At 39.4% G+C, this 26,004-nt stretch overlaps 1 protein-coding gene across 1 annotated transcript in view; it reads right to left on the reverse strand.

Moving 5' to 3' along the window:
* UST (uronyl 2-sulfotransferase) overlaps window positions 1–26,004 on the reverse strand; it is a 159,509-nt gene that overhangs the window by 75,836 nt on the left and 57,669 nt on the right. The window contains exons 2-4 of the mRNA XM_061378795.1: window positions 22,850–22,893; window positions 8,374–8,529; window positions 597–676 (exon numbers count right to left, since the gene is read on the reverse strand). Coding sequence (XP_061234779.1) covers window positions 597–676; window positions 8,374–8,529; window positions 22,850–22,893 — 280 coding nt within the window. The remainder of the gene's footprint in view (window positions 1–596; window positions 677–8,373; window positions 8,530–22,849; window positions 22,894–26,004) is intronic.

Here is a 26,004-nt window from a genome sequence, read left to right on the forward strand (position 1 = left end):
AAAAATTCCTTCCAAGTTTCATCCAAATTCAATTTTCTTCACATTCCATGCTATAAATGTCTCTAGTCTTGCTGCCAGGAGGGACTGCACTCCCATGATACAGAGCATAATCCATTTGCATAGTTTATAAATACTTCCGTACCCTGTGAAATGGGGACTATTTTGTCAGAACAAAATTAAATTGGTTAAACTGGTGAAGAGTTGTTCCGAGCACAAAATAAATGCACTCAGTGGAGTTTTCAATCTCATATTAGTATCCAGCTATACAGAGATAAAACCTCTGCAACAATGTGCACAGTTTAAAGACCTAAGTTATCAGCTCATGCATGTTGGCTGGAAATGTTGTAAACCAAGATCAGCTTGGAGGCAAGGCATGCAATAGCAGCCTGGCTTTTCAGAAACATACTCTATGTAACTATTACGTAGCAAAGAGAGAAAAAAAAAAACCCTCCAAACTTCTGAATGTGACCTCCAGCACCAGAAAGGGAAGGGGAAGTAAATTTTATTGTTTATATGTAAAAAGGAGGGAAAATGTTCCACGTATTACAATTAATAGAAATCAATGGAAAAGACTTCAATTGCAAAAAATGCCTTACCTTGAGAAGTTGAGGAAATGAACATGTCTAGTAAATAAATAGGGCTGCTCAGCAGTGCTTATGTTTTTAATCAGTTCCATCTAAAAAGAATTAACAAATAACATTTTCCAGGTTACATTTTGAGGCAGATACAATTACACAATCAACACATGTAATTTTCAAGTCCAGATTACTCAGGAACCCTTCCCCACTATACCTCCCAAACACTGCCATCAAGATAGCAGGAATGATTACTATTTATGTCTAAGCAAGAAAGTTTAAGCTGCAGACACCATCCTGCCATCACTGAACTTATGTACTTCCTGTATCAGTTTAAGGAAAGGCCTAAACTAAAGGAAAAATCTAACCTCTGCCTAAATCTGCACCAGAGCTTTGCAAGTGGCAGCTGCCCTCTGAAAACACTGGCTCTTTTCACCAGAATGCCAAAATGTAGAATGTCTGAAATTGTAACAGCAAGTAGGAGCTGAGCCAATGACCAATTTAATATAAGAATAAAAATAGCCAACATTGCCAAAACACTGAACCACCTGTTTAAATACAGAAATCCATACTCCTGATCTTTTCACTATTACAGCAAATTAAAGAGTACAGATTAACTGGGCACTTTTAGAAAGATGATGCTAAATTCTAGTTCAGGCACATTCACTTTTTTAAAAAACATAAATAACATTTTCAGATCACTACAATGGAGTAATGTAAACAGCATAGATTGCAGACGGCCTACCATGGATATATGAGTATCTAGATTGTGTAAGCCGAGCTCTATCTAGATCTAGAGAAAACAAAGCATCTAGTGGAGCACCACGCTAGTGAGTTGAGACACCCCGGTTAATTTTGCTTCCTTATTATTAATTTACTAAGATTTATGTTCAGATTTTCTGTTCTGTGTTCAAATGCATGTTATGCTATGGAGGTTGAACCCAAATGCATTTTAAATGATATATTTATTGATTTTTGCAAAGTGGGTAGTATTAAACAATACAGAAAGTAAAAGAAATTCATAATTGGGGGAGGGGGGCGGTGAAGGGGGGAGGAAGAGAAGGTAAATCAAACATTCTGGCTTGAGCCATATCAATTGATGTACTAAATTTAAACACCATTAAGGAGACTTAAAAAAAAATAGTCTGTTTCTTAAAACTTGAATCCTATACCTGACACAGACAAAATAACCGTCTATTATGAGGCCAAGATAAACTGACTGGCATGTGATGAGTTATTGCACTAAAATCCTGAAAAACATTGTAGAAAATAATGTCCATGCCATAACAAATATTAAACTACATTTAAGGGACAACAATTATAATTTTTTTTCCTTCTATCTTCCAGTTTTGCTATACCGATATTTTGCCATGGTTTTTACGCTGTATGTCACATCTTACTGCTTCTCATTCATCTTTTATTCTCCATTTCTTCCTAGGACACATAACCTGCATTTTTCTTGCAGACTACACAAGCTATAGCTATTTAACTTCTAGAACCAAGTGAAAAAGTGCAGAAACTGGTATGCTTTTACCTACTTTCCCTCTGCCTTAAACAATTTTACACAGATACATGTACGATGAGGACTGAAGCAAACAGTTCAGTTTGTCTGTCTTCTCAAGATGGGCCTTTTCCTATCAAACTAGTTTAAGTATATCAAGGCATATTACGTCTAAGAAAGCTCATCACGGTGTATTAGAATCTAAAGATATATTAAGTCCAAAGGGCTGTAACCCCAAGGGGATGGAATTTAAAAGACCACCAAAAGAAAGACAATATGAAAGGAAAAGAAAACAGACAGACGTGTGCTTCACAAAAAAGTGGCAAGAAGTGAATAACCCCCCCTAATTTAGTTAGTCATATAGAGACTCCAGACTAGTTGATTCAAGTACAAACAGATCTATATACAGTTCCTTCAGTACAACATAAATGTTGTGAAAAAGAAATTAATAAACCTTAAGAGAAGAGCTTGCCCAGACCAGAATTAGAAAGCCCAGGAAACTTTGTAATAATTGGCACAAGCAATTGGCTACTGTTTGCTAATTCTCTGATGAGACAAAGGCTTCCCTAGAAAACCAAACAAGTCAACGTTTCTTTAGGACTCTGTCTGCCAAAAAATTATATTCATTCATCTTAAAGAATGAAACAAGGGGAGACTCTAGAGACTGTCTATCAGATGTCTCAATTGGCTTCTTTCTTTGTTTTTACCCAGAAAACTGAAAAAGAAGTGAAATTCTCAGAACTGTACAAAGCTTTATTTAGGTTTATTGGCATTTTACCTGTGTTACTGGATCTGCATGAATGAAGGAAGAAAGGAAGATGACAGAAGGAAGTTATTGATATGGAATAAAAACTCCATTCATGCCATTACAGTCACCACTGTAATTGCATCTTGGAATAAATAAAAACCAAACAGAGCATAAATATGGAGATGTAAAGATAGTACACATATACAGATTAATCCCACTGAGTTTAAAAAGTCAGGCAGCTTTAACATAATACCACTAGATAAACGTGTGCGAGTAGTATAGTGAGTGTTAACAAAGCACCATGCAAGCCTCCCTTGCTCCTCATCTTTCCCTAGGGCTGGTAGCAATTTGCTAGCACCAGGCAGATTCACATCACACCACTATCATGTTTCCCCCATTGCACTTCACCTGATGTCAGTGTCAGGCTTGTGTCAACCAGTTTTTGTACCAGCACAGGCACTTCTGCCTCAGGAACAAAGTCTGGAAAGATGCACAGAGCGCAGGACAGCATCTGGCTCCTGGCTTTTTTTAAATCCCTTGCCACCAAACTCGATCTCTTGAGCTATGATAATAGCTTACACCAAAGCATGCACAGAATTTTGTTTTGACTTAAAAGTGCCTTCACATTTAGACACTTAATGATTAACTAGACTTGCAAGCAGATGTGGATAAAGCTACAATGCGCATATGAACAAACAAGCAAAAACCATCCTTTTAAAAACCCTGCCAAAAGGGTAAGTAAGGCTCAACAGAGAAACAACACACAGATGTCAGCAGGGAAAAATAAGTAACTGTAATGGCTCACAGCCACATGCAAACTGTGGCCATATTTCCCATGGGCCTACCTCTCTCTGATCCCACTGTGCTGAACTGATTTCAGTCTAACAAGCCAAACATTAGTCAGTGCCTCCTTTTAAGATGACTTGGAAGAAAAATAAATGAATACAAATTTTCAAAGGTCTCCCATGAGAGTAAGGTCTCCAGTGGGTTCTTTTGCTGTTGGTTTGGGGTTTTGGTTCTTGGGTTTTACAAGATGGCTAGTGTAGAGTACCAACAGAGAGGAAGACTGAGCAGAGGATAAGATCTGAGGAAAGCAAGCACCTTTGGAGGGAATGAGTGATGAAGGAGACAGACATATAAGCGCAAATGATATAGGAGATCGTCTTAACCAATCTAAGTTTGGAAAGACATGAAAAGGCACAAGCAGCAGAAGAAAAATTACCCTGGCAAAAACTGTTACGAAAGAGATGAACCAGAACACATCCATGTTTGGAGGGAGCAGCTGTAGAAATATCTGGAGGAAGCTTGAAAGGAGCATATGCTCGCTGGGATAAGGGCCCATAAAGAGCCATTCCTCTTTCTTGCTGCTGCCATGAGCTCTCCTGGGGAAGTTAGGTTACTGCAGTGAAACAATGCTGAAAAAGATAGCAATTTGCTTTTGAAATTAACTAAATTGCACCAGAGGGTTTATGCTGCTAAACAAGGATCCAGGGAGAGGGAAATGCCAGGACACAAAGACTGGAGAGGCAGGCAGTGACATTCCATGCCCACATGCACCCAATTCACCAGCGGAGCCTGTGGCATGGCCCAGCCACATCATCTGAACTGGAGGGCAAAAGCAAACCAAAAGCACTGGGTACACTGCATGGCAAGAGTCTGCAGAGATAAGAAACCACAATAAGCACTTGCAAATACCTCCATGGTGTGGTCAACACAAATTTGCTGTCATTCCACCTCTCCTCCATAAACACTTTATTGCAAAAACCAGTGACTTTAGCATAAATGCTGATTTGCTCCCTAGCATAATATCTTTCTACCACTGTGATTCCTTAAGCTTTTATTGTAATTTTTCCTCCAAAATTCATTTTCTGCACTGATCCTTAAACAGGACCTTTAAAGAAGACCAGATCTGCAAAGAGATGCAACCCCATAAATCACAAGCTGTTTCTGAATTTTAAAGCCCACCTGAGCAAGAACATCAGGAAGCAATACCCAAAGGGAAAGGTTTTTCCTTATTCTACCATCCTACACTACTACTGTAGGATCTCAGTTAGCCATGCTGAAGAAATTAAACCATAATGGCTCAGCATCACCCGTGCATTTGTTGCTGTATTGCAAATCACAATCCAGCAGATGGCACAGTTAAATGACTCTGAGGGAGACTAGACAGGCCCTCCCTGAGAGGCGAAAAACGTGGAGGATGGCTTTGCTCCAGCCACAGCATTGTTCTTGCTTAAAAACTCAGCTCAAGGCTTGTGAGAGAAGACACTACCTTTCCCTCTTGTAAACAGCCAGCTCCCCAAGCTAACTGCAGTCCTGTTTGGTTCAAGGTTTGCAATAGGTAAATTCTACTGGGAGCAAAAATAAATAATCTGATAATAATCCCACCCAGACAACAGCCAAAACGTTACCACTTCTTTTTAAATTGCTGTTATTTCACTGGGAGAATTTGAGGTCAAAATGTACAAAAATGGTGAGGCAACTGGAATTTTCCAAGTGAGGTCAGCTGGATCACGCTATGGTCTCCACTAACACTGATAAAATAGGACCAAAAAAAATCTCTGTATCTTTCTTGTGAGTTCTTTACCTTCCTCTACTGTTTTCAGGCATGCAGGGTCCAAGATGCACAAGTATCTACAGGTGTTTGGTATATCACTTTCATCTCAGTATCATTTCTATAAACAACTCACAGGAATGAGACTAGGTCTTTGTTTTCAGCTTTCAAAAACTTGGAATAGTTTCAAGAATTTCCAGCTCCCCAAGCTGCTATGACCAATTTTGTCTTTAGAAGCATTTAAGAAATTAGTCATGGAATTTTAGTGTGTTAAGCTGGAATTATACATAAAGCTGGCTGCATGGCCGTAAGGATGGGTGGTAGAAGTAAACAATATGAGGATAAACCATCAATTACTCCTGCGATTCATATCGGTATAACATATCTATACTCACTCTTACTTCTCCAAATGAAGAAAACAAAAACCAACTAAACAAAAAAGGGTGGTGTGAAGGAAGGCAAGGAAGGGGAAGAATTATTTTGTAGGAGTTTGTGTGTCATTTTAAAGCCACATCAATTAGATTAACTTTGTATACATGAATAATACACATTATTTTCTGAATTATTTGGAAATATCATAGCAAATGGTAAGGCACAGATTAACCAATCTGTTTCCAAAACTCACTCCCTTATGCCCACAGATGTTCAAATGCTGCACTTACAATTGCTGGCAGGCACATATAATTTGGGGAAATGTCTTGGTAGGAGACTGGGAAAGGCAATGAAAACATGGATTTCAGTTATGTGCAGTCTCCATAGTCATTAAGAACACCTACATGCTTAACTTTATTCAACAACAGCAGACTACATAAGCTAAACATTTACATAAAAGTCTTGGCTGGATCAGGGCATTAACCAAACACAGTACAGACAAATTACATAAGGAAGGAGACATATCTTCAGTGAGAAGCCCATGCTCATGCTGGGAGCCTACAGCCCAGCCCAGCTCCCTTTTCTCTCATTCCAGTGCCTGGAGCCTGAGACCATCCATTCTCTTAACTTCCCCTTGTGTACACCACATTAAACGTGGGAGAAATAATTTATTTTTTCCTATTCTGCTCATAAAAAATGAGAAGACAACTAAAATCACCCTGAACAAAAGAACAGTTACTGTCTCCAGGCACATTTCCTGCTGATCAAAGACACTTTTCAGCAAAAGTACTCATTAAATTATGAACATATTGTAACTATGTAAATAAGCCGTAACTTAAGAGACTCAAGTTATAGCAGGGCCATCTATAGAGTACATCATTAGCTCAGTGTCAATTTATCCAATACCATCTGTGTTCCAGCACATTTGCTATCTAGTAACCGAACAGCTTCTGGTGCACAAAAAGTAATGAGGATATTTATCCTCTGTCAGTGTACTGGTTGAATCAGAAATAAGCCTGGGCCTCTCCAGAATCTCCACATACTTGACTAAAGCACTGAAGACTCTTGTGATGTGATATCTGATGAATGACACAGCCAAAACCCAAACAAGCCAAAACACAAAAGCAGTCATACCCACTGAAGTCTTCTATCCCATATCCTACAGTTAAGCAGAAAAACTAACCAGGCAGTAGCTCAGGATAGTTTGACCCTGACCTGACGGGACCCGATGGGACCATCCTGCAAAATTCCGAGGCTCCATGGTGCTGCCAGTAGGATATACAGGATATCCTGCAGTAACTGCAGCCCAGGCCTTCCCTTGGCCACAAGCAGGGGCACTGGGGAGATACTGTCCTCCCCCCCCCAAGCCTTTCCTCTGGGGTGTTGCACCCAGCTGTGCACAGAAGCCTTTGGGTTGCTGTGGCAGCCCTGGCTAGTCAGTCCTGCAGTGGCAGCTGCTGGTGAGACACCTATGGTCATCTTGGAAGGGAGGAAGGTGGGACCTGCAGGACAAGTATCTGCTCCCAAATTTCCACTTGAAATGAAACACTGTGTCTAAAATAACAATCTTCTGCTCACAAACAGGCTACAAATAAATCACCCCCAATCATAGCATAATGCCACTGGCAGGCCCAGGTCTGTATATATCATCGCACTTTATCCTTTTGTGGTTTGCTGGCTGCTATTCCTAGAAGTGACACAGGCAGTTATTGCAGCCTCTACCTGATCTGTAGATCAAAATAGCAGCTGTGGGCAATTTGTGTGCAACAGCCATGCCTATAGCATCTGACCATATCCATACGCTTCAGAGCCTGAGGTTTTTTGTATTAGTTGCACCAGCATCTGCTGATGGCAGTGATACTCAGAGGGCACGTGGTTACCCTAAATACAAAATAATTTAAATAACTGGATCTTTTAAGGAATCAAAGCTGCAAAAATAATGCCCTCTACAACTTTAAAGGAACAGGAAAAGGGGTATCTGAGTAAAGAGGTTTCATGTGATATTTTCATTTGCTTTAGTGAGGGTTGTGTGATAACATGAAAAAGCAGATGAGCAATAGGCTGAGATAAGATCAAGGATGTGTCAAATTATAGCAATACAGGTTAGTACAGCACCAGGGAACATCTTCTTGAAGCAAATGTTTCCTAGAAAATTCTGAATGAAGAAAGTGAGGAAAAAAAAACCAAAAAAACCAACTGTTGGCTATTATTTACTCCTGCTCTACTAAAAGAGACTCAAGTTAGGTCTAAATAAGCTGGCCTGCTTATATGATAAATGGTTGTGCCCTGAAGATACATTAATACAGATCCCAGAAGCTGTTAGCACCTAACTTCTCTTGTACTAACCCTTTGTGATTCACTGCTGGACTAACTGCTATGCTGACTAAATTCACGAGCTGGCTCACTGGAAGTTAGCTTTTCTGGTTAGCTTCCACATCATGTTGCTCTTGGCTCTATAATCCATTTTGCCTATTAACTGAAGCCTCTCAGAAGATAATGAATTCTGGCTGATTACTCAGGTCAAAGAACCAGTGTGCATTTTCAATCTGATTTCTGACAGCATATGCCTTTGTCTCTCAGTCTCACAAACATACTAAGAAAACAGGATCTAAGATGAAGTTACCTGTTCATTTTTGGTCAGTCTTGTCTTGTTATGGATGTCAGATGTAACCAGGTTGAATCCATGTTTCTCTGATAAAATTCTCAGAAGCAAAACCACAGTTCGACTCCCACACTTTCCAACTCTGTTGTAGACCACCTGGCTGGGGAAAGGAAGTACCTAAATAGAGATTGAAAAAACATGGAGTCAGTATATTGGTATTTTTGTTTCTGTGTACCTCTGAATCACAGCATATTTTGACTGTAAGCCAACAAATACATAGAGGAGAATTTCTAGGGCTCTGCCCAGGTCAGAAGTATTTGCTTTCACCATCAAGTTAGAAGCTCTTTAGATTAGAAAGACACAGCTCAGAGGGTGGCAAGCTGAGATTTCACCCTCATGATCCAGTTTAAGCCAGCAGTGTAGATTGGTAACTAGTCCAGATACATTAAGTCTCTGCTGATGTCTTCTAGAGAAGACAATGATGTGCTTAAACCTGCTGCTTGGTAACCTCAGTACAAATAATCACCTTTAGTTGAACGCCTCCCATACAAAGAACAAAGAGGAGTGACTTTTCACTACAGTTTGGCAACTCAAAGTGAAGCTGACATAATGCAAGAGGAATGCTCAAAGAGAAAAACTTCAGCTTAAAAGGAAAAAAACCAACCCACCAGCAACAACCACCAGTTGTACAGAGCTAAGATTAATCAACTGTTTCAACTTCAAATATAGACATCAATCTTTCAAAGAGACTCGCAGAACAAATCATGATACTGGCTAGGTATGTACTTGCAGAATAAACAATGCTTGGGACACAGGCAGCCTGGAGATTAACTGGCACAGTCTGGTCACCTCTGCAGAGGTAATGTTCGCTAACCCTCAAAACAGAACAGCCACATCCAACCTGTCCACTGGGAATGACCTCCAGCCCATGATCTCTTGCACCATGCTCTCCTCCATGGGAAACCACAAAAATTGAGCAGTAATTCACTGTCTTGAAGTACACTGGATGCAGCCTTGGTTTGTTTCTGGATGATATTCATGGGCTATTGCTTCAATAAAAGGCATTCTGAAGTCACACTTTTTCACTAGACAAAGAATTGCATATAGCAGCAGCATCTGATAATACAGGTCAAGAGGCATCTTTTTTCAAGCCTTTTAAACTGGCTAACATAGTCAGGAGTTCAGCTTCATCCACAGCAGTGCATATATCACACTCACTTATAGAAAGTTCAGTTTCCTAGTAAGAGGACAGCACAAAATATTTCCTGACACAGGGAGTGCATCTGGGTTCTAGGCAATGTGATCAGTGCAAAAAAACCCTCACATGCCAAAGTAATAGTGTGTCACAACCTATAGTTACTTCTGCTGTTGATGCAATCACATTCTCCAAGCAGAAGGATTTCTAACATAAGAGAAGTCATATGAGGCATATGGGCTTCTGGCACTTCTTACGGTATTTGAAAAGCTGACAGATCTTCATTAGAGAAGAAAAATTATTCCTCAGGAAACCCTTCAGATTACTTTCCAAGAGGACTGCAAACTAGAATAAAAAACCCATAAATAAATAAAAGGAAAAATCTGAATGCCCCTATGTATAATGGTAACATCCTGGCACTTTGCTATTAACATTACACTTCATGACAATAAGGACATTACTATTGTTACTGGTTGCAGTGTTTAGGATATACCCTTCACTGCAACATGAACATGGAAACCACCATTCTCCAAACTACCTTGGGAAGGGGTAGGTATCTGGTGAACATGGTCTTAGTTAAGCTTTCCAACTTATTCAATCACACCTGCTGATTCAGCAACTAAACATGGGCATCCCAAGGCTCATACAGAACCCACATAACACACCAAGTCTAACTATTTGGTGATGTTTTTACAGTTTTCTATGAGATACTTAGGCCCCTTGTTCCTTATCAATTTTTCCCTCAGAAGCCTTGCTTCCTATGAAATGGAAAATCCCAGCCTCAATGATCAGAGAACTCCAGGGTTGATTAATTTAATGTCTCTGCTACAGCTGTAGCTAACCTTTTCCAAAAGGACTGCTAATGATGTCTGAAAGGTTAACATTTGAACAAGTTCTGTTGATAGTAACACCAGGAACACCATCATGGAAAGTTTTCCTTACGCAAGAACACACACGAGCCATATTCTGGATTGTCCACTTTTTGATTCATTTCTTTACACAACAAAAACCAGTTATTTGCCACAGCCCTGCAGCACTATCCAAGCAACCACTCTGTTAACTGGTGGAATGGATGGGAGGTTCTCCTCTGCTCAGACGCACACTTCTGGCATACTGTGCTGTGCAAATATGTGAAGTCTTCAAGACAAATGCTAAGTAGATGCTGACAAGTGCCAGTGAAGGAGCAAGAGCACACACAGCATGTGTTTGCCTAGCATCCTGAAAATGTGATAAATGATGAGAGTTTGTGGAAACATTTAAAAATGCTCCATTAACTGCTTGGATTTTCATAGCAGAGCTGCACTTTGCCATATAACAAGCAAAATTTTGTCTTCATTGGTACTTCATTCACATGGAATTTTGCTGCACGCAGATCACATCCAACTTCTAATTAAATCCCTGACTTGATCAGCCAGTAACTTTGGGTGAATTTTATTAATATAATTCTTGAAAATGAAACGAAATTAAAGCAAGCATTTATAAGGTCTCTTTTCTATGTGCAAGCAACTTTAGCAGCCAAAAAACTGACAGTTGCCACCAACTTCTGCCATTTCTCACCTTTCTTTTTGAAACTCACCCTCCTATGGAGCACAATTCTGTTTTGCACACTGACAATAACCATGGCAACTCCCAATAAGAAACTGTAAGCAAATACTGCAGTTATACAAAACTGAAATAAAGGGCTATTATTTTCAGACAACTGTTTAGCTTAAAGGAGACAAATACATCAATGCCTTAATTCAGTAAACATCTGAATGCATCTAGGCAAAATCAGACAGGATTCAAGATAAATAAATGCTACAGCTCAAAGCTCACTTCAGAAGAACATAGTCACTAACAATAATCAAAGCTTCACTGACAGCACTGCTGAATGTGATTGGCTTTAGGGATGTGCTGCCGAAGCTTTGCTCATGTTTCTTCTGTTTACGTCACCATTCCATTTCCACACCTGAATGCACCAGAGGGTGTGCCCAGTACACAAAGCCACTCAGTACACAGGCTGTTGGACATAAGCAAGTATTTGTTTGATGTGACCAGTTCCCTCTGGATGCTGCAAACCTGTTTTCTGCATTTTAGAAAATGTCTAAGTAATTTTCTAAAATGTCTAAATTTGATAAAGAAATATTTGCTCCTGGATCCTGAGTTTGTATCAGGCAGATCTAGAAATGCAAGAAATTGAAAACTTCAGAGAGGAACTTGTTTCTCTCTTCCCCTTCCTTCCCTCCCCTCAATACTTACAATAGACTCAGACAATAGAAGAAATGGTGACAGAGAAGGCACTTGAAAAGGAGGCTCCTATTATATTAGCAGAAGCAAGATGGAAAACAGCAATTGGAGGTTTACAAAACACTAACTGGATTACACTTTGTTTTACAGTAACAGTATGCATCATGTAGACTAACTGCTGAGGTGATGCTCTGGCAATGCAATATTCATGTAACAATATACACAACCTAAAATAATTGCAATGACTTTATTGAGCACTGCATCAAAGCTCAGAGGTAATATAAACAATTCAAACATGTAATTCACTTTGGAGTTGTATGAATTAGTACTTACAGCTATAAAAAAGTAAAATCCACAGTATAATTACACCAGCTCTCTCTAAGGGTCTGGAAAGTTATATAACAATTTACTTGTCAGTTCAAACTGAACTTTTTTTTCTTTCGTTCCACACTTAAAGATGTCAGCAACCACTGTGAATGAAATCAAGAAGAAAAAGTAAATTTAAATCAAAATGAATGTACGTTACAGATGATGACTGACAAGTAGCTCTGCCAGTTTTAGGAGGGGGGCCATTTTTCAGAGAGCCTGACAAAAGCTCAGGCTTCCATCTTCAGTGGTGGCTTTGTCTCCAGGTAAACCTTCTCACCATTTAAAAAACAGGCTCGGTAATTACTTGCAGTGTCAACAGTTCAGGGATCCACCCAATGGCCTGAGGCATTCACTTTTACTGAACCAAATCCACTATAATTTTGACGAAAATTTCCCAGCCCAGGTAACAATTTGTCCAGACAAAGAACTCATGTCAGAGATATACGTTCCCAGATGCAATCCACCACTTCCACAACTTCTGCAAGCAAGTGGTCCCTGTCCTTACTCGTAAGAAGGGACAGAAGTAGGTGCCAGCACTGACTTCCCCTTTATGAGCAGGGACTAACCTGTGGTCAGATAGAGCTCCATGTTTATCAGGTGAATGAGGCCAGCTCACAGACAAAACTGGTGAGATCATGAAAGCAATGAAACATTTACTAATGACACACATCCCTATATATCACATCTTCCCGTGCCAACTTTTCATTTTTTTCCCCATCCAACTGACTGAATTACAAGAATTCAGGAAATTGGTTATTGGGTCAATGCAATGGCCCATCTTGCTCATGAGTGGTGGAAAACACTAGTTAGGCACTTGCCAACCTGATCACTGCCAGCAATCTATTTCTTTCCTGTCTCTCTCCTCCTCCAGTGCCCCCAAAAACTGCAGATGGGTTGTTAGAAGGCACATCTATACCTGTTGCCTAAAGAATTTCTTACACAATGTGCTATACCAGCAAACTCCAGAATTTTGTTACCCACCATGCATTTCATTTTTAGCTCATCTTTTACCAACTCCAGAGAGTATCTGTTCTCACACTGAGTTTCATGAAAACAGATCAGATAATTCAGTCACCAGTTTTGAGATTTTCTTAGATTTGCTGGATGCTTCTATTTAACTGAGGTTTGTCACAAGCCTGCCATGGCCTATTAAAAGACAAACCAAAAGGCCACCAAGAGATAGCATATTCCAAACCTAACTTCAGGAATCACTGCAAAAAATTTCATTCCAAGCAAATATCAACTTACTCACTATGAAAGCATTTACAATGAAAAGGTGCTAACACAAAGATATGCTGGCAGAAAACATGACTGAAAAATGAAAGTGAGAGGAAATGAAATAAATTTATCCTCCTTCTTCCCCAGGTAAACCACACAGATCCAGTATATCAAGATCCATCTATGCAGTCTAGTGACACTGGACAGAGGCAGGCTTTGGAATTAACCAACTCTTTAGCAGACCAGACAGCGTGATCTTCTCTATGGGTCACTGAAAATACACTAGAAACCACATGAAAGGTAAGGCTGAAGTTTGTTTTCAAAGTTTGAAAGCCTTCAAGCTGCAGTGGAACACTGAAAATATTGCAGCAGAAGAAACAGAAGATTCTCCTGCTGCATTTCCATTAAGCAACTAATTTTAACTGAAAGAGTATGACTCCTCCCTGCCCCCCCCCCCCCCAGCAATGCATTTCATCTGTTTGGCAGCTGACATTTTTGGAAGAGTAAGTTTAAACGTGTTCTCTAATAAGTCAACATCCCTAAGTACCAAAATAAATTGAAAACATAAGCACGGAGCACAAGCAGCGAAAGGAGACTGGTTGTAGACACAGTCAAACTTACTAAAGAAAAGCACTACTATGAAGTCTTTGCCAAAGTTAATGGTTCCCCATGTGCCCCACAAAACAGATCTGTATAGCCAGTATCAAAACGTCCAATATTTTTCCTATGAAGAAGCACCTCACCCTTACAAATTTAAAAAGAGTTTGATCCAAAGCATAGTAAAGTCTCCCTGTAAAGTCTCAGATCAGGCCTCATTACAAGATATTATGGTTATACATACAGAACATTGAAACTATGACAACCTGGGAAAATTACTAAGAAAAGGTCAAAGATCAAATTTTCAATGTTTTGGCTGCATCCTGTTAAAACATTTTATACCTTGCAACTGATTTAGCTTCTTAAAACAGCAGCTCACAGCTGAGCAAAGCCTCTGCTTCAGCAATCTGCTGCACAAGATTCCCTGCCCAAGAGTGCAGAAGCAGGTTTATTTTGGTTATGTGAAGTTACAGCAACATTCAAATCCAGCAGATGTATACAAAGAGTCAAACCGGCTGGTAAAGAGCACATCCTCTGTTCGCTCAGCAGTTCTAGGTGGTCACTAAAGTCAGGCAGCCCCTGGAGGTGTGAGCAGGACTCCTGGCTCCCTCATCACTCAGCAACATCAACTGTACACAAGCAAAGGCTGTTTTGGATTCTGTCAGGGATGAAGCAGGTGAGAGGGAATCACCCTACCCAAAAGGTAATTGTTTGGGGAAGGGGTACCTGCTAGATTAACCAAATCTTTTTCCTTTCTCCCTTTCTTAACCTAGCATGCTTTTCAATCTCCTCTTCATTCTTCTTGTTTTCCTCTGCAGTTTGCAACTGTTCACTTCTTCTGGGACTAAAACTAGATATAGTGCTGTGTCTAAGGCAAAAAAGAACTGACTAGTTATTCTTTGTATCTTGTGGATATCCCTTTTTAATAAATCTCAGGGTGGCATTCTGAAGAATCAAACCATATGAGACTGTTGCTGGTACAGAAAGGGGTGCTGAACAAAGTCATCACTCTCTCCTTTACCCTACATGAGTGTGTGAAGATTATAACAGAAAGAGAACAGGAAGAACCTCAAAAGTTTTTTTGTGAAAAGCAACATTCTCATATCTTACTTCTAAAGTTCCTCACATTGTGAAAGTCATCTCATTTATGTATGCATCTATCTTCTAATGAGATAAAGGAGAGAAATGATATTAAGGACACAGTTCACTGACTCTGGTATTCATTGTTGGAGCTAGCATGAATTCAAGTAGGCCAAGAATTTTGGTGTCGCTAATTACCCAGTTTTCCACTGGAATGTTTTACATGTCATACCGAAAACCCGTTAAGCTGCAGAATTTGTGCAGCTTTTACACTATATGTATATGTATCTTGGAACTGCAAAATTTAAAACTGCTGGTTTTCCTCCTGAGCCCAGGGTTTTGTACACTCTGTGATGTGTTCAGAACACACTGGCACGGTTACCCTCTGTTGAAGCAGTAAATCCTATCACATCCAACCCACATGTTTATACTGGATACCTACAACATGAGAGATATTAAGTAGCTAAGCCTTGTTTTAAGACTTTTTATAATACATCACAGCACTGGTGTTCCCTTAAGTAACCTAACTACCTTAGAGTAGTTTCTATCCTTCCAGTGTAATATACATGAATTCACCCCAAAGCCAATAATACTCGATTTGAATGTGACAAGTGATAGACTAAATAATTTATTCCTCTGTCTTTCTTCAGATTAAGGGTTAACCCTTTTGTACCTATTGGGGTTGACTATCTATTGGTCTGCACTAGTACAACTCCTCATGGTTTCATCATTGCCAAGGATGTGTCATACTGTATTTCAGTTTGCCCTTCTGCCCTTTACTTTAGTAGTTTCACATTTTATTTTAACATCTACAGCACGCTTGTCTTTTCCAGTGCACTTTGAGCAGGCACTTTGTAAATCAACTGCAGCCTGAAATAAAGGTTGTTTATAGCCGTAACTGGATTTTAATTTGTAAAACAGGCCAGTTCTGCTGGACTGTAATTCAAATGCTCATTACTGATGAGCTGGCTCTGAGGTGCTCTCGCTCCACATGTTCAGGGGAATTCAAAGGGACTGAATTTACTTCACAGCTGCTAGTTACAGATTCAAATCTGGTTCATGACAATGTGTCACCACCTGGAAGGAGCAACACCAAAAAGTGCCTACAGGAAGGACAGTGTGCTAATAGCCAACAATTCCAGCAGAGCCAGAAGAAATCCTAGTGTCACCTGAAATGACTCAAAGGCCCAGAATACCTTCCTGACTGACCACAGTGCATGTTTCAGTCAAAAGTGGATCCTGTGGTGTTGGAGAAGCCCCAAGTTGGAGGCAATAATGGATGCAGCCCAGTATCAAGTGCTCCCATTTCACCCTTCTGCAATCTGAAATGATTAATCTGTTTCTCAAGCATACCAAACCTCCTTCCTGCTGATCAAGGCAGGACTCCTTCCCGTTTCAATGGAGGGAGCTTCTCTTTTAGCTATGGTATTTGACGCAGAACAAACTTACAGGCTGCAAAACTGGTGGTATCAGAATTTTTCTATTTTGTGTAACAGTGGGTAGGCTTCTGTGTTTCACCTTTATCTATGCACACAGCCTGACAATTAAAGTACAGACCAAATGACTGAATACTTCCTAAGCACCTGTGAAATTAGATGGATGAAAACTACAGACTACTGGCATTCAAAAAATCTGCATTCCTGTTGTGTCTTGAAATCCTTCAAAATTGAGAGGCTAAAAACATTGGGCTTTGTAAAGCCAGTTCACTACTGTTTAAACTTTTGCAGGATGTCAGCATGCACAGTATGTCTCATGGATTTATCTTCTTATGACAGGCAATCTGGCTTTAATTTCCCAAGACTCTTTGTACTGTTCATTTACTATCGGTTAGCTTTCCCCTATCTACACCTTTCTGATATGCTATAAACTGAAGTAGTATTAAAAACAGAAGTAATCATTTTCTCTATATTAGTAAACAACAAAATACAATAATTTCTTGTTCTCAAGATTCTTGATCGATAAATTCACATGAACAAAACAAACAAAAATTAGTTCTCCATTACTATTCAAATATTTTCATGATGCAATTCACAAAGTAATAGTACAGACTAGAGTTCTAGTGTATTATTGTTATATCATTCATCACCTGTAGCTTCATCAGGATTCCAATCAATTGTAAATAACAGACAATGGGGAAATCTTCTGGCAAATCAGGTTTTTCTTCCCTTGAGATACTCCCGTTTGTAAGGAAGGACAACAAAACTTAAGGACATGAAATAATTATTCCAAGTATTTCTACAATTATTTTACACTGCCTTTAATAAACTGAGGAAAGTGAAGAAATATTTTATTGGTTTTAATATCACTGTATTTTATTCACTGTACTACACTCAATCTCAGTTATACAGTAAAACATAGTTCTTCAAACTATAAAGGGGATCTTTGTAGTTAAGGCACTTACTGCATTTTGATTTTTATTAGCCAGGTATTGTGTCTAGTAACCACTGGAAGTTACTCTATCTTAGCATTTCTCAGTTCTGGTGATTTTTGCTAGATGAAAACCTTCCCACTGCACAATATCTCATAAACAATTCATTTTACAAACAGAACAAGGCTTTTTAATCACTGAAATCTCCTCCCACCCTGCCCTGGATGGACTGCTTCAAAGATTATCCACCATTTGTTTTAGTACAATTGAACACAGAATATCAGCTCTATTGCAAACACACACTCCTATTCATGATCTTAAATTCCCTATTAAGCATGCACCTAAAGTGAAACAAATCTTGCTTGGGTTTTGTTCCAGTGCCTCACCACCCTCACAGTAAAGAACTTCTTCCTTATATTGAGCCTGAACTTACCCTGTTTAAGTTTAAACCCATTCCCCCTTGTCCTACTGCTACAGTTCCTGATGAAGAGTCCTTCTCCAGCATCCCTGCAGGCCCCCTTCAGATACTGGAAGGCTGCTATGAGGTCTCCACGCACTTCTCTTCTCCAGGCTGAACAGCCCCAACTTTCTCAGCCTGTCTTCATACCGGAAAATATTGTATCGCATCTATGCATTTTATTTCTTTTCATTTTGAACCCATCCATTTCTGTATTCATTTAAAGCTTTGAAGCATTGTCACACACATGCTAAGTATAGAGTTTTGCTGACATCCTAACAGATATCAAAAGACATTGGGTCCATCACAGGCATCCCGTGGGACAACCATCAAGAAAAGAAGAATAGACCACTTGAATTTAACTCATCTGCTATCTATGTGGACAGCTCCTTTACACATATAGAGGGACATATCCTGATGCTCTTGCCAAGTTCTCAGGGGAAAAGCTTTCAATCAGTAACAACAATAGGCTTGATAAAGATCGCATAATTTGTCCTCAGATGTCAGCTTCACCACATTGGACGTCAGAAAAAAACTTCAAGAAGTTTTGCTAAGGAAATAGCTAGGCCAAATACGGGAACAAAATACACCTGTTTATTTCAGAAATGCTCAGACATGAAATATATTAACTGAACAGCAGCAGTCTCTAACAAATGTCAATCTCACAGGTTTTTTAAAAACAGGTCAGCATCATCTATAGTCATTGCTTAGTCTGTAAGAGGCTAAGAGAGGCTAAACAAATGATCATTTTCCAAAAAACCTTCAATTCAGAATTTTCAGAGACTGAGAAAAAACCTAGAGAGAAAGAGGTTTGAACTAGGAAATTCAAGGGTTTTAACTTGAAGAATTATTTTTTTACGGACAGAGCAGTGAATATAGTTTATAGCCGAATGTAACTTCCTTTTTATCTGTCAGACACTAACACCACCAAGACCAGGGGTGTGCTAGGATTGCTGGAGATTGCAGCTACCTGGAAAGAAGCACACACAGAGATCCGTCTTAGAACTCATGAAAACCTACGATGAGTCAATCTCTGGCCAAGTCTCTGGTGTCTAAGGACCAAAGAAGAGTGGCCTATGCCAGACACACACCTTCATACTACAGGCACAGGCACTTTCATACCAGTCAGTGGTAAGGGTAATCACTGCTAGTCTTTAACAGTCAAGTAAACGTTTACTGGGGGAAGACTTGAAAAGCTGGCTCAACTGGCCTTAACGGGAGAACCAGAACCACACCAGCAATGTTCATGTACAGCATTGAGCAAATCTTTCCTTCTCTACTTGCTCTGAGAAAATTGCTGCTGCCACATTTATTTGAAAAAACCAGCCCACTACCCTGACCTCCTGAAACATGATGATGCTATTCCTTATTCAGAGAACAAGAGCTATTTTCAGTTCTTCCACTGGGAAAAAAACCCGCATAGTATTTAAAGAAAACAAAGTTTTGGCACCTAGCCATGACAAAAAGCCAAAACTAATACGATTTCCAACAAAACACTGGAATGCACTCTGCAAAACAGTGCAGTCCAGTGCATATCGACTGTTGGTGGCCTTCCACTACAGCTAACTACATACTATCAGTGTTAGCTAGCAGTCATCCCAACCCTGGGCAATGACTTGTAGTTCACTACCTCAGTTTCTAGCTCTGAAGCATTTTTAAGCAGACACACAAAATTAGGCTCCTTCTAACTCTATAACTTACTTTCTAAACCTTCCAAATCTCAATCTCATGTTTTCATTTAATTTAGGGCATGCTGCAATTCCCTCTGATGAATACAGCAGGCATTAGGGAAATGCTGGAGAGCTTCATTTAATAGCTGCTCATGAGACTGAACACAGTTGAATACAGCAGGGCAAAGATATGCCTGCCACGGTAAGTAACTGCCAGGATTGAAAGAAACAAATGAGGGGCTTTTTCATCCATGTATTGTGTGTGCTGCTAAAGAAAGGTGCATCACCATCTGTGCTTTGTGAGGATCACAACTGAAAATACTATTTGTAATGAAATATTCCAAATGTTGGATTCAGGATTAATTTCTTCTGCCACTTCTTTATGTGCCAAATTAAACCATTCATTGACCTTAACCATCTATTAGTTTAAATGTGGACAGTTACCTAAGCATGTGAATAGAGGCTACCTTAATTATAATGACAATTACAGCGGATTTAGTTCAGGTAGGGTTCACAGTTCAGAACTGAAGCTGTAGGAGGGTAAATAATTGCACTTAGCCAATAATGCAATGCATGATGTTCACAAAGCAAGAGCATCTTCATGCAAAACATGACCTTAAGCAAATACCAGTAATTAGCAGCCCTCTTACCAATCCCCACCCACGTTTTGATTACAAGAATGGAAAACAAAACAAAAAATCCCCACCCAAGAACAAAGCAGACTTGCACACATGTTGTCCAAAAGGTGTTCAAAATGTGCGCATCCATCTTTTAACAGTTTGTAAACAGATGCAAGTACTTAAAGAAGAATAGTTTTAACTTGCAAAAGGCTACAGCCTGTTACTGCACTGAGCTAACCACCAAGCTTTCATAGGTGATTACAGAGGAAGCCCAAAAACTTTACTGACTTTTTGTAGTTAATCAAAGAGTACCTACACAACCAATGAATTGTGTAAGTATTTAATCAGCTAGCCTTTCTACAGACCGCTGAACTGCAGCTGGACGAAACTGAGTGGATACAGCCAAAAATTACATGTTTAGATAGGCAAAAGAACTTTTCGTAATGTAAACAGGAAAGTGTCTGGGTAGAATAAATCTGTCCCACTGCTGCCCATTGGCATAGAGTTCCCATCCCCAGCACCACTAATTGGTAACACAAAATTCCTGAAGAGAAAGGACCAGAACCTGAATAAAGTTTCCAAGGTTAAAAATTCTTATCCAGATTACAGCCTTTTCCTTACTGGCACAACTAGGCACTTCTGAATGCTAAAGGTAGCATGAAGATTAACAGGTCTGGAGTAACTATTGCTTTACTCTTCCGAGCTGGTTGTTCACTGTGGAGATCTGACAAACATAATGCTTTACTCCATGCAAGCTGCTGTACTTCTGGGAAAGAGAAGCAGATGGTACCCAAATAATAAAAAAAGAATAGAAAAAAAAATCTTGCAAGAACATAAGAGGGTATTAAATCAATTGTGTGAAACATATGTTTAGCCTTAGATTCCCTCCCATCCCATCTCACTTAGTAATTCTGAACTTTATTTTGTTGCTTCTGTCTACATCCACTTGGTTTTGTGACTGTGCATGCAGAAAACGCAACTTGTATTAAGAGGAAGAAAATCAGATGTACATCATACCTCTGAACTGACTGAACTTCAGGAGTGTAACAAATTTCTACGGATCAGCTGAAAGCTACAAATCTCATGCGCACACAGACTTTGTAGCAACAACGTCAAGAAATACAGATTATTGTAGCTTGCTTTCACTGGTAACTAAGCTAAGTCAGCTCACTTTCCATACTACCTTCCTTCCACTGACCGAAAGTCAACTGTTTCACCACGCTGATGCACACACATGGTTGAGCATTTAAACTCAAGGCCTGGTGGCTCGGGTGTGATTTCACAGTGAGTTTGAAGAGAGGTGAGGGCTACCACCAGAGAAAGTGGCTCTTCACCTCCACCCCGTCTCTAACTACTTACTCTCACCCGCTGTGCTAGCATTCACAGTGGGCCACATCACCAAAATAATCTGTCTGAAACTAAACTAGGAGACAGACACATTTTCAGGTTTCATGCTCTAGCTCATCCACATCAGCCCAGCAGGACTCCTGCAATGCTGAGGAAAAAAAAAAAGAAAAGACCCTTTCATCAGTAGGCTCCACTTTTTGGCTAGAAATGACCATGGAATCTTTTCATGAGGGAACTATAAAACATGTAAAATTTCTACTTAAATACCAACAGGGCTTACAAAAGGATTCAGGAATCTATGTTCCATTAAACCAATACTACTTGAAAAGGTTCATATTAAAGAAAGCCATAGACTCTATTATGTAAATTAGCCTATAGCTAATTATTATTATATGCATAATCACAGTACCTCTGCTTCCTTTCTGCTTTGCTGTCTTACAAGTAACAGTGAGAATTCTGCGTAACTTCAAAAGGAAACTTGCAGAAAAGCTGCACCTTCAAGTGTTGCAACTGCACAGCATAAAAACCTTCAAAAGACTTCAAAACCACAGTTAGCTCTACCCAAATACCTCAGTAAGACACTACACTATACCTACAGAAATAAAGTGAGTCTAGATAAATTAGAACATAGCATGAGAACGGTTGTCATCCTGTTTTTTAAATAGCTACTATGCAAAAGGAGTTATAATAGACTTCTTGTCTGGAAAGACAGATACAAGACGGTGTAAGATCATGTTCTAGAGATTAAAACAACACAAGATACAAGAAAACAAGAGACCCTAAATACCTGCCTCTACTTTTTCTTCTTGTAGAAGCCATCACAATGCTGGTCCACCTGTCATGAGATGCCACGATAACAGTGATGGAAAAGTCAATGCTGCAGTCATAGGCAATAAGAACAGTGTACCCTATCCCTATAAAAGTAATCATTACCTACATTCATTAAATACTGCTTTCTTTGAAATTACTGTACAGAGCAGCAGAGTCCATTTCTAGTAACTGCTGCCTGGAAAAAGGCCATCTTCCCTTATTAACTCCCACCACTGTGTCTTGTTTGTGCATTAATGTGCTGACAGGCAAAATATCACTAAAATCCTGCCTCTCCTTGACTCAGTGACAAAAATGCCATTAGTTTAATCACATGAAGATTTAACCCAAGTTACTTGCAAATGCCTGAAAACACCGGGGGGGGGGGAGGAAGAGTTAGAAGGGCCAACTAGTATTGACTAGTGTAAACTCATCACAGTTGCTTTGCACACAAGTAAACATACAATTAGTTAAAAAAACAAAACCAAAGAAAAACAAGAAAAAAGCAAATAACAGTAAAAAAGTAAAATAGCAGCAGCTCACCTTTTGAGGGGGTGGTCCGTGGTCATCCAAGTAAGTGGAATTTCCTACAAAAAGCAGAAGAATTGAGATAAACAAAAGTCATCAAATCCAACTTCAAAATTTGCCAATTCATGGAGCCAGTGTATCCCTATCTCACTGGTTCTCTGGTGTTGACTAATTCAAGAAAAATAAATACCCTCTGCTTTAATTTCTGATTGACAAGAGAAAAACAAAACTAATTCATTTTGGCTACATTTGTGCTAAAAGATTAGATGCACATTGTCATTTTAGCAAAAAATAAATGTGCCAAGGCAACTTTAATTAAATAACATGGCATTCAATTATTTGCATGACAAAAACTGTCAGCTGCATCCTTGTATATATTAAGCAAGTGAGCACAGTGAACCTCAAAGAAGTTCCTTAAATAATGAAGCTTCAAAGGCCTTAATCAGATTTTGGTCTGATGGAGCTCACAAGCATTCACCTATCTCCTAACATGTATTTTTCCCAACCTCGAGGTTAACTTCTTTGCTCCCAAACAGTCCTGATCAAATGGGAGAGGTATTCTGCTGTAGTTACACCTGCCCTTTCCAGCATCAATTTTAATTCTGATGAAGAGCTTCCGGAAAAAAACAAAAAAGCTCCTAAAATTTTTATGTGCTCCATTCTTAGTTGGCTACAATAGAAAAGGCAACAACTTCTTTTTACCCATTACTAACAAACATACACTGACATATACAATACACCCTCCCACACACACCCATAGGCTATCTTCCCTGCAACTGTTCTTGAATCCTTCTTAATATTGAGCTTTCCCAACAGAAAGAAGCAGATGATACCTTGCAGCCAGTCTGAAAGTTCCCCTCAGGCCACACATGCCTCTCCTCCTAGTCATTCTCCTACCAAAAGCAACAAAAATACCTCTGCTCTAACCTTACACCAGTACAGAGCATAAGAATCATTTGTACAAGTGCCTGCTAGATATCCAAAACTCACATGGAGGAGGACTGCAAAAATCACATCCCACTTGTGAGCATTTAGCCCCTGGGGTTTTTAATGGGCAGCAGATATTGCCTCCAGGGCAATGTGGGCTGGTGGAAGTAAGACATAATTTCACATCAAACAGCTTTTCCATTGTCAATCTGGCCGAAAGGACACTGAGTCACCTTGGTGTTCAGAGTGCCAGAATTAAAAAGAGATTTCTGGATCCAGAAGGCAGGAAGGGGAAGTCTGTATGTGTGAATGTGATGACTTTCCATGTAAAATAAAAAGGTAAGCCCCAGTACCCCAAACTTGCTCTTTTGCAGATGCATGTACCTTGATGTTGGAAGAGTTTGCACAACTACAAAAGCCTAAACATGTCTTGAGATGACCTTTTGTTAGTCATCTCAGAATATGAATCATCTTCTGAAGTTTACCAGAAACTCTTATTTCTATACAGCTGACACAAATACCCATCCTTTGAACAACCCTGTTGATTATTTTAATGCCATAGATAACATGGCTGATTCCCTCCATCCAAGGATAATCTCTATTATCCATTCCTCTGATTCAATTCTAATTGCCAAGAAAGTGATTCAGTTCCCAGACTGCTAACAGAATTATGTATGGCTTTCCAATAAAGTAGCTACACCATGCAGTGATAGGGACTTGAAAGTAAGCATTTCAGGAAAACCCAGTTACACCTGGGAGGGAGGCAAGCTCTTGGTACCTCTCCTTTCATACTCATTCAGGATTTAACTTCCCTGTAGATGAGGCTGTTACTATATCGTTCATAGCAACCTCCTTCTCTTTGTAATTAAACAATACTGGCACTGTTGTTGATAAAATAACTTTTATGGTTTTCTCACTGTGTCAGGAAAACTGTTTCATCTTGATCCATGCTAGAATAAGTGATGCTTGCTAAAAAGCATGTTTGTGGTCTAAACAAGTTAACACATTAGAAATGCTATAAACACTATATGAAAACTATTTATTTGTTAAAAAGGGTAACAAAACTTTGAGTTTTATAATTGGTATTAAGAGGGATACATTAATACTCTTTTTTTTCCTCATCTCCCCAAAACACAGGCAGTTTTTGCTTATCTAAATAAAAAGGAATATTAGCTACATATGTACATATATATATATAAACTACATGTTTAGGAATGGCTCATTTATCTGTAGAGAAGGATTTGAATTACCACCTTTTCTTGAGGAAACAGATCATCACAGTCATAGTTTAGACTATCTTATACAGCAGTGTCAAAAGTGAGCTATATTACAGACAACTTTTTGAGAAATTCTTTAAAATTAAGGAGCCAATATCTTAAGCAATTTCACATTTCTGTATCAGTAACCTGTATTATTAGCACATGTATTATATTTTCCTTCCTTTTTGTTTTTTAATGTTTGAAATTACATCAAAATATCCCTGTCCTTGAACACTTACCCTATAGGTTTGACTTCCGTTCTCAGAAAGTTGCTAGTACCACTTAAAGGATAATACCACATCATTGGCCCATTTTATAAAGCATCTTTTTCACGGTAGTTGCTTGCTCAAATCCAGAAACAACTAACAGTGGTATAAACAAATTGCCAGACAGATAAAAGTGATCACAGAAATTAAGAGTACTGATTTGAAACATTGTCAGAATAACTTGCAAATTAAGAGCCGAGGAAGGAAAGCTGCACACATTTCCGACATCCTTATGCTGCCCTAAATGCCATGTACTCAGCTAGCTCCCTTCTCCTGCCAGGTCTCCTTCAGGCATATGAACCAGAGCTGATCTCAGCATCCACAGCATGCCACACCAATTCAATAGTCTGAATCCTTCTGTGCTCAAGTTTAAAATAAGTATTTGTTTTCCTTCAGTAATAAAAGCAAAACCTTTTGCTGTATGATTCATACCTACCCTAAGTTAAAAACCACTACAATAGCTCAACAAATCCAGCTGTGATAGAGTGGAGCAGCTGGCTGTGGGGTACACTGGCCAGATCCTTAACCCCAGAAAGCCCTGCACGTGTTCTCACTGCTCATCGCATCATCAAATTGGGCTTGCTTCCATCCTCCTTGCAAAACAATGGCTACGCTACAGGAGGCCTAATGCATGCAGAAATATCCTGGAAAACATGCACCTAGGTCAGAATCTTTCTGCAGAAAACCTTCAGGAAAGATGATCACTTTCTAACACAAG

The sequence above is a fragment of the Neopsephotus bourkii genome, unplaced genomic scaffold (genome assembly GCF_033783945.1).
Source record: "Neopsephotus bourkii isolate Nb327-2 ecotype Australia unplaced genomic scaffold, CSIRO-AGI_Nbou_v1 NB_1767, whole genome shotgun sequence".
NCBI classification, from domain to species: Eukaryota; Metazoa; Chordata; class Aves; order Psittaciformes; family Psittacidae; genus Neopsephotus; species Neopsephotus bourkii.